Source organism: Corticium candelabrum, chromosome 6 (genome assembly GCF_963422355.1).
Source record: "Corticium candelabrum chromosome 6, ooCorCand1.1, whole genome shotgun sequence".
In the NCBI taxonomy this organism is placed as follows: domain Eukaryota; kingdom Metazoa; phylum Porifera; class Homoscleromorpha; order Homosclerophorida; family Plakinidae; genus Corticium; species Corticium candelabrum.
This window is the reverse complement of record NC_085090.1, coordinates 3,989,917-3,999,896: the sequence shown is the minus strand read 5'-3', so window position 1 is coordinate 3,999,896 and position 9,980 is coordinate 3,989,917. Positions and strand designations below refer to the sequence as shown.

General features: G+C 39.8%; 1 protein-coding gene across 1 annotated transcript; it reads left to right on the top strand.

The window, feature by feature from the left end:
- Positions 1-241: 241 nt before the first annotated feature.
- Positions 242-3,765, top strand: LOC134181596 (kinesin light chain-like). Its single transcript, XM_062648864.1, has 8 exons — positions 242-349; positions 1,285-1,410; positions 1,474-1,599; positions 2,586-2,717; positions 2,783-2,908; positions 2,979-3,101; positions 3,158-3,283; positions 3,526-3,765. Exons 1-8 carry the CDS (start codon positions 271-273, stop codon positions 3,576-3,578), a joined length of 891 nt encoding a protein of 296 aa, XP_062504848.1. The 5' UTR covers positions 242-270; the 3' UTR covers positions 3,579-3,765.
- The last annotated feature ends 6,215 nt before the right edge of the window (positions 3,766-9,980 follow it).

Below are 9,980 nucleotides of genomic sequence, written 5' to 3'. Positions count from 1 at the left end.
GCCCATCATGTCCAACTGGTGATATAAATGTTGTTGTAAAATAGAACATGAGACATCCCTGTGACAGATTATGTAAATGCTTAGACAGTTTTGCTTACTCACTGTTTTATGTAGATTAAAAATTTTGCAAATTTTTACAGTCATGGTGATATAGCAAGAGTGTATTGTATTTTTTTAGATTTGCTTAGCATTTTGCTAACAACGTGATGTATTACAGATATGAACGGTATCGGTTATTGTTTTAAATCTCGAGATGACCACAACGAAGCCATGGTGTGGTATGAGAAATCTCACCAATTGCTGCAACAACTACGTACTTCGCCTACGCGAGACGACATCCTTGCAACAAGTTAGTATTGCGTACCTTTATCATCATGTACGCAGTTTATTCCATTTACTTTTCAACATCCTAAATACATCGAACGAATTATTACAGCTCGTGCTGTCTTCATTTTTACTGTAAGTATCGCATGGGCATTCTATTATATTTGATAATTTTTATTTACCAAAAATATGTTAACTTGGACGCCAATTATCGAATACCTAAATCATTTTTGAATAACGCGATAGATGGTGGGCTTTGACAATTAAGTGGGTTCACCAAGGTAACAACTTAAAACATATATGGTATTTCTCTTTGTTTTTGCTCTGAAGTACACGTCTGGTTAGATTTCTATATCAAAACGACTTCTACTAATTGAAAACAGATCGATCTAAGTATACATAATTTTGTTTTCTGAAAGCATTAGATTAGTCAGAAAAAGTAGTTGAAAGAAAGTGTTGCAGTCAAGTTTTACTAAACTATTGACTTTTACAAGTATAAAAGCTAAAATTGAAAGCAAGAGCAATATTGTGAAAGCAAAATCAACATACAGTTATGTATCATTTGCGTAATCGGTCAGAGGAAATGAACATTGAAAAGCAATTGTACTTACATGATAGTTAACAGTCATAAATATTTATGCAAAAGTCCTCAAGTTGACTAGATAAACTAGATTGTTGAGTGACATGAATGAGGTTTGACTTTACATGTAAGTATGTGTTCATTTTTGATAAATTCGTATCTTTTATTATAGACATGAGAGATGTGCTTTCCTAAATGTGTTTGATACCTTGAAACAGAGAAATAGATTTGAAAGATAGTTTAGGCTAGGATACTACGAAAGACAGCATGTTTTCTAATTAATTTTGCGAAATGTTTGAGAACATTTGTTGATAGTTGTTTTTATGTAGCAAGCCTGCAGGTAAAGCCTAAAGTTGATAACCTCCTGTTTTACATTTTAGCTCTTATTCATCTTGGTTGTTGCTTCGAAGTAAGCGGAAACCTCGAAAAGAGTGCAAATTTACTGGAGGAGGCAGTTACCCTCAGACGGTCGTGCTGCTCACCCTCTCATCCAAAATTGGCATCTGGTATGAAATAATAAGTAAATAATGATAGAAATACGTATTTTTATTTTCATTGAATATATTTAGTTCTCCGGTGCCTTGCCAAGACGTACGACCTTCTGGACAGAAAAGAGGAAGCATTGCAACTCGCAAGCAAAGCGTATGAGATGGTAACCGGGTCGTTGCCGTCTTCACATCATACTTTGCCGTATTGTAAGTACAACAGTCTCTTGCTATATATACCATTATAAGTAAGAGTTTTGGGCAAGATGTGTTGATAACATGCATACAGACACGAGTCATTGTGTTAGCTAATGTGGCCATACGCTTGACGGTCAATATGATTTCGAATCATGTATGATTATGCATTATCTTTTTGCATATCTTTATATGATTTCTACTCACTTTTGTATTACAATCTGTTAAATTAAGGTTTGGATAGTTGATTTTTGTAATGATTATTTCTATTTAACTACCACGCTTACATTAGCGTATATGCGCATTTTATTGCGATTAAATTAGCTGCACCAAGTCAAACAATCCGTAACTGCCCAGTTCTTCACGTTTTTATTCGCGATGACAACACACCTAACGTATGTATCTTTCTATAGTCTGAATTGAACGTCACAATAACAGATTGCGTTAGATTGTGTTTGTAGTCTATAATGCACGTGACACGAAATGCATATGGTGAGATCACGTATGTTACGCGTATGCTTTCACGGCATCCTCTGGGAAATCAAGCGTATTCAGATCACAGTGAGCACCGAATATGTTCATTGCTAATTGAAAGATAACAATGCTGCCATATATTCGTCAACCCACATCCAATTAAGCAGCTTTAGCTTTGCAGTAGTTTCATACTTTGGTCTGATCGCATTTTCAACGGTTACGCAGCACTATTGAATGAGCTAACTAGATATCTATATTGATATTGTTGTCAGGGTACTGCATTATTAAGTGCCATAGCTACAACTAAAAAATACTTGAGGTCGATACAAGTCCGTATGTGCGAGCATCATCATTTAATCGTACACACAATCTACTTTATGACTTATAGACGGTACAATTAATAAACTGAAAGATGCATTACTTGAATAATAATAATATTCTCATAAGCATAAATAGTGTGTTCGACAACAAAGTCTTCTGTAAATTGTTTTGTAACCAACTGATGCCTTCATTATGCGATGTTACAGATATGAATGCTGTGGGAAACTGCTATCGATCACAAGGAAACTACGATGAAGCCATATCGTTGCACGAGAAAGCTCGAAAATTGCATCTAAAACAAGATTGCTCGCCTGATCGAGATAAGGGCGTTGCTATAAGTTAGTTTACATTTCGTTTTTACGTTAGCTCAGTGGGATTATAGCTAATTGTATTTATAATCTAGATTTGTATTTATTGTCTCTCGACTATAACGAGAAAGGATGTTGGGAAGAAGCCATAAAGATGTGTCTGGAAGCCATAGAAATGGAACGAAAGCGCATCTGTCCAAATCGTACCTTTATTGCTATTCGTAAGATGATATATTCTCAAACTTTGTATTGTATGTTACAAACGTCTGCTTGCAATGTGAATGTGTGTAGGTATGATGCGATTAGGTTCGTATGAAATCAAGACCTCAAGACTAGAAGAGTCTACGACTCACTTGCAAACTGCCTTGTCGTTTTTGCAAGACAAACTACCTACTAGTCAATACACAGCAGATTGTGCGTTGATCTCTTTGCGTCGTTCGTTTCTGTGTCATGTGATTGTATGTGTGCAGGTCACTTTTACCTTGCTACGTTATTCCTTGCCAAGAAAGAAACATACCAAGCTTGCCTACATGTAGAGAAATGTGTTGAGATACGAAAAATGGTTTTTCCCGATCGCCACAGAAAGATAAGGGAAGGTGAGCTACGATGATTCAGGGCCGGATCCAGAGCGGGGGTTCAGGGGATTCAACCTCCTCTTTTCCAATAGGCGTGGTTTAATAATTTTATATAATTTCATTAGAAAAGAGAAAATTAGTAATGCTATATATAACTGCTAACGGTAAACCCTCTCTTTCAAAAATCTCTGAATCCGGCGCTCTACATGTTATACATTCTGTCTTCATTGAACGATTACTCTTAATTTCTATTTTGTTTCTAGCTGAGTGTCTACAACAAGACATTGGAGAGCTGAAAGAAAATACAAGTGACTGACATGATATTCCTACTTTTCTGATTTTGTATTGCCGTTTGCTTGTGTTCTTGTTAAAATTGATGGGATTAGTTGGCATGGTGCAAGAGAACTCTAAGGATGTCTAGTTAGATTTTGGGATTGCACCTTATCATTATTGTAGCCAACAGTTTATATACTTTTTCACTTTGTAGTTTTAGTGAGAATGATATGTGCACTAAATATAGTCAAACTTGTAATTGACTAATTTTTCCGTTTACTTGAGCGATAAAGATCATTATTGGTTTAGATATTTTTTCTCTAGTAAATAGATTCATGACAATTCATATTATTACATCTTCCAGGAGCATACGTTTGTATCGATGTTTGTTTGTTTAATCGGTTACGCCAAAATATTTACAGAAAGTAGAAATAAGATTGAAATAAATCGTAACTTGCTCAGTAAGATATATTTAGATATATTTTGATATATTGCTATCTAAGTGTTCAAACAAAGTGTCGTAATTGCTCGAGAGGAAAGGACCATTGGAGAGTTGTAATTGGGTACCTAGATGACGAAGCCACGTGACAAGTGAATTGACGGAAGACCGACGTTTTAACTGGATACTGGCACTAGGCGAACTGAGGGAGAGCTGAACGACGTAGAGTATAGTCCAGGAGATGGTTAGGAGGCGCTGGTGTCGATAGAGCGTAGAGACGGAAAAGAATCCGCTCAGAAAGAGTTGAGAAGCGCTGCATAGTGTCGGAAGAGCGTAGAGACGGAGTAGAAGACGCATGAAGGCATGTGAACTTTAGGGAGGACCGTGTCATTAGTATTGTATATCATTGATACTCTGTACCGAAACACTTATTCCTTGAGTTAATCCGACTATCGCTCGTAAGTAACGTTCGTTTCCGGCAAGTCAGTCAACAACCGCCGTTCTTTGTCTTAATTAAATAGCTTTTTACGTACAAAAGCGTTACAGTTTAAAGGTTCAGGCGGGAAGATAACTGAGTGTACAAAGGGATTGCGTCTAGGCGAAGAATATGGATCGAATAATTGATCGAGTCAAGGACCAAGATAGGCTTAGAACGAAGAGCGGCCGCTGAAACGGCTAGAGTTAGAAAGAGGTAAGATGAAACGCGACAGGCTCGTAGTCAGAGGGAGGTTGAGGGGTGTGATTGAATCCTCAGCATCCTCAATTGACGTCATTCTATAAGTCTTTACCAAAAACGTGTTTTACATCTATCGAGAGACCCACATCTTCGCATTAATGGCGCTTTTGGAAACTCTTGCTGACCGGTGTAGCTGTTGAGATAAATCGTTTTGCTAACGCACTTGTACCAGAAGACATTCTGAACCAGCGCACGACGTCTACCTCGGATATCTGCAATCATTTCTGTTCACCAATTTGGTCCTAGCGCAGCAGCGGATTAGGTCCGTCGGGGATTTGATCATGATCCGAGTGTAACGTTCGCTTGTATTTCTCAAAAGCCAAAATATAATCGTAGCTTTAGTCTGCTTGTCGGTTTTTCAAATAGGCAAGTGTAGAGTACTTCTATAGACAAAATCATGACCATTTATTGCAATTTCATACACTGCATGGTAACGTAATATAGGAACAAATTCATGAGACCAATCGGGTTCGAAGATAACCAAGCTATACTTGAAGGTCAGGCATATATAAGCAAAGTGTACGCAGTAGAAAAATTAGCAGCAGTCTGCGTAGTTGTCATCAAATGTCTTTCAAATCTACACAATAATTTTATGTCATAACGAGGTTTCTAATTGTAGAAATTTTAACTTTAATTAATAGAGTAATATACACACTTTTATGCTCTATTGTGAGATGCGGTCCAACCCCCTTAGTGAACTGCTATCTACGCGCCTTCGCTAATTACAGAGAGAAGTATATGATATAAAGTTGAACGAATCGGAGACCGACCTGTTTTCGTCAACAGTACGGGTGTCTGAGAATTAATAAGGTCGATCTCGACGAAGTCATGATATGCGCTGCAGAAAGTTGTCCTAGGGAAGTCGTCAGTTAATGTCGAGAATTGGAAGCTACGTATCTCGACCTAGGTATGTTGTGGGCTGTAGATGGTCAGGAAAATATCAAGCGCCTGTATCGTAATTGAGGTGTCACCAATTTCGAGCGATCCTTATCCTGGGCAGCAGAAGGTGGTCATAAAGATATATTACAACTATGTCGCGAATGGAGGCTATCGACGTCGTCAAGGCTATGGTGCGTGCTGCATGTAAGAGTCACGAATCCATAGTTCACCTGTGTCGCGATTAGTGTGCGCACGAGACCGACCGGGCTATGACGTATGCAGTAGAGGAAGGCCATGAATCTACCGTAAAACTATATCTTGATTTGAGAACCACCGACGTCGAGCTCACTATAGTGAGTGTATGCTGCAAGCAAATTTTAAGCATTTATATTGCGCGTGTGTCACGATTTGGGTGTTGAAGCATTCAATGCCGTCATATCTCACGCCGCCAGGTATGTTTGCATTAGGATCGTGATTTTATGTTGTAGATGTGGCGCAACCTACCTCGAATGGACTATGACAGGTTCCGACGTGGGGAATCATGAAAACACCGTTCAATTGTGTGTCATCTGGCCTTACATTGATTCAGATTGAGCAGACACACCCACCCTATTACCAACATTCTTAATCGGAATAAAAACCGAAAGAGGACACTGCACGGGGTACGTGCCCCTCAACTTTTTCAGCTGCTTGATATTTGAAGGAGAACAGACGTGAAGGTGACATGACATACACTCTAGTAGACTCGACCCAGTCTCTCTCCGCGGGGGATTGACAATGCGGGGAACAACAAGGGCGCGGAGAGAAGTACTGCAAGAGAGTCAATGACTTGCTAGCTACCTTATTAGACAGAGGACTCTTCCCGCTTTGTCGATTGTAACGCGCGCTAATACTCAAAACAAAGGTTATCTCGCGCAGCCAAACCCATTTCCGCTGCGTCTTACTCTCTGGCAACGCGAGACTACTCCATCTATAATGTAGGGTAGATGAATTAGACTCGTGATTAGTCTCACATAGGCGTAAGACGCGGTTCGGCTGGTCTGTTCAGATGCTCAATGGCATCAACTTCCGTTTTACGGGTATAGGCGATCAAATTACATATACGTGATTGTGGCATCACATCGTGCAGCCAGACCATTACTTTCCATACTTTGAAGTATTGAACTGCGAGGCTAACAGACCCAGATATAATGTTGACCTACCCATCTAATAGCGCGTGCAACGTTGCCTCACCGATTAGCTCGCGTTTGGCCGGACGAGTCACGTTTTGCTTCCTACGCTCCTGTATCACGTTTACTTTTCGTTTTTAGCAGATAAAGTCATCCCTAACAATTTTTTATCCGGGAACAATCTTAATAAATTAATTAAAATGAACCTGCTGGTTACGACTTTGGTAATTACCAACCATAGATATAAACTATTTTACTAAAACCTGATAGCTTTATCAATCTATCAACTGCTACTGAAGCTGCAGCAGTTCTTGACGAAGTCACAGCTGAAGCAAAATAATTCCAACAAATCTATTTGCGCAGCCCAGCAATGTAAGTGCAAGGCGTGTTTAAATCAATTTAGAAGGCGTGTACGTGATGCCTATTTTCGGTCGACAACCACAGTGGTTTCAGGTCAGTCACCATCCAACCGTCTCTTCACCAGTGCAATCACGTCACTCTCTCTTTCTCTCGTCCCATCATGTTCAAAAATGTCAGAAATAGTGCTCTAACGCACAAATACTGGGCTGGAGGCAAGGCCCCATTACCATGCACATGACACTTACATCATTCCTATCCAAGTCTCATTGCGTTGTTCGCCAACTCGTCGACTACTCGTTCGTCTTCTACCTCTACACCGCGTTTCTTTAGTCTGGAACGTCAGCCACGTCGTTCTCCTCGACCGGAATTGACGAATGCCAGGTTCGAAAGCGACAGCGCGGCTCTGAGGTTAATATCGTGTGTTTGTTGCTTTGATGCAGTGCGGGAGCTAGAAAGCAAACGTTCTTATGCGTAAGACCAGCTTCCGGTAGCCTGAGGTCGACTGTTCGTCGCATATGGCTAGATGTGTTGTATTCCTAGTTCTTGCGCCTTATTTGCGCTTCAAACGTCTAGTAGCCAAGTAATCTGACATTCCTCGAGGTGTCGTGAATTGTCAGCTCAGGAATGACATTGTGGGCTGTCTTATTTGATTGTTTGTCTTTTTAGTGCAAGCTATGTAACACCTCTGGTGTCGTGTACTCGACACCCGCGTAGAGCGACTGCTCAAAGTCGTTGCGTGGCGAGACATCGTCGCGAGGCGAATGGGAAAGACTCACATACGCCGACGCTCATTGATGTGATAATCATACGGAATGATGCGTGGAGCTGTTGGCAAAAAGAGGGAGAGATCGTGAGTGTGGCGAAAGGATAGTGTGGCGTTTCGATGAGATAATGAACGCGTGATAATACGACATAGCATTTCTTGTAAGGCGTGAACGACGACCAAGATGACGTTCTTTTGTAGGAGTGTTTTTGTCACCTATTACTCGGCATTTTAGAAAATTGCAGATTTGGGGTGTCTAGATTCAGTGTAGAATTGCATGAGATATAATTTTTTCTTATTTAAGCCTGTCTTCTTATTGTTATCTCTTGTCCGTTTTGATGAATGGTTGTGAAATGCTAGACACATGATTGCATGGTCAATGAGTGACATGCATCTGTACTCACATGACCATGAATGTATCTATTGAAAGAGATCATTCCTTCGTACACAATTATTGTCACTGATTGTTTATTAGACAGTGTCTTCTCCATGTACCACTGATCAGACTCTGGTCTTCACTACTAGTATTGTATAACTATGCACGATACATTACAAGCATGAAGCAAGGCTAGGGGGTGTTTGTGATCACTAAACCCTGTGGTTTTCAGACTGCAGAAGTAGATAGCGTTCAATACTGCACATTTATAGATGACTGGAAACGTTTGATTGAGCAAAATATCTCACCCCTCTTTGTTTGTCTATCCTAATTTGTACTGAAATACCTACATGCAATAAAGCATCACCAATTACTGTTTCTAAGTCTGGTATTGATATTTATCAAGCCCAACTGATGAAATACAGTAGGACTGTCTCAGAATCACCTCGTCTATCAAGAGCTGTAAGTATCCATAAGTGTTGTACTGATTTTCTTGTCTATTTCGATGCTTGATGGTATTATTCCTGCACTAAAATAGTCAAGCTATCTAGGACAGTATGGATTCAGTCTAGGCAGTGAGGTCGTCGTGATGCATACTTAGTATCATGTTATACATGCAGCTGTAATGGACACTTGAAATTTACATAAATGTTTACTCTAATCCAGTGCACTGTAGAGTATTCTCCTTGACATATTGCAGTTTGCACAACAGTTTAGATTAGACCATGGTGTGTTGGTGGTGTGGGTGTTAGCTCTGTTCTGTTGCCTTTGTACTTCCATCTGACGCCTATTCATGGTCATGTGCAGCTAGATGGAGGAAGAAGTGCTGCAGTCTATGATACTTTTGAGGGTTGTGTGTGGGCGATGTAGAGAGCTGGTGTCAAATATGATGTGATATTAAGGATCTGTCGCATGTCCTCTGCTCAGTTGTCATGGAGTCTTCATTTAGGCTGTGTTAGTGCTGGGTGCAAGCAGGTCCTTGCAGTTTATGCAGAATGTGGTACTTGGAATTGTAAGGTTTCGATTATGGTTATGGCCTATGCCCATGTACCTCCAGTGTTAGTTCACTGCATTTCTAATCTTTTCTTTTCAACTCCAATTCTTTTTACTGTAGGTCTACCTTAATTAATTTTTTAACGAGTGTGTGTATTTCCATTTCACCTTGGACCTGTGACAAGATTATGAAAATTGGTTTAGCCAGACATGTAGTTGTCAGGATTTATTCATAGAGAGAATTCTCTGACAACATTCCACTTGTTAAGAATTCTCAGCAAGCGTCAGTCTGACATCTTTGTTTATTCACTGTGGCTACAGAGCTGGCAACAGCACCTGTATACGCAGACTTTGCAGTGCCGGCAGCCACATGACATATTGTTGTAGCTCTGTGCAGCACCTAGCAAGCCGATTGGTTTATATTCTACTACTAATGCTTTTTGAGTAATAACCTTTTTGAAAATTTTTGCCTTCAAAAAATAATAGCATAACAAAAGTAGAATTTGGTATTTAAAATTGTCAGTCGTCAGGGCTCTTGGTTTTTGCACTTGCGTATGAAACTTTATAATATCGCTGCTGGACGGAAGTGTGCATCTCAAGATGTCAACTCATTGAAAAGGCAAGCAACAGAAATCCCATTAGCACTTTCCGTGCGATATACTGTTTCTGTGGAGATGCAATTAGTAGAAACTTTAAATTTGTTGCAGCAGTATTGTGCTGAGTGTCGTTG

Bases quoted from the DNA above. Each gene is read 5' to 3' on its own strand.
- LOC134181596 (XM_062648864.1), top strand. From the start codon at position 271: ATGGTGTGGTATGAGAAATCTCACCAATTGCTGCAACAACTACGTACT. The intron at 350-1,284 runs GTTAGTATTGCG...TTTACATTTTAG, and splicing joins AGACGACATCCTTGCAACAA to CTCTTATTCATCTTGGTTGT. The intron at 2,718-2,782 runs GTTAGTTTACAT...TTTATAATCTAG, and splicing joins AGATAAGGGCGTTGCTATAA to ATTTGTATTTATTGTCTCTC.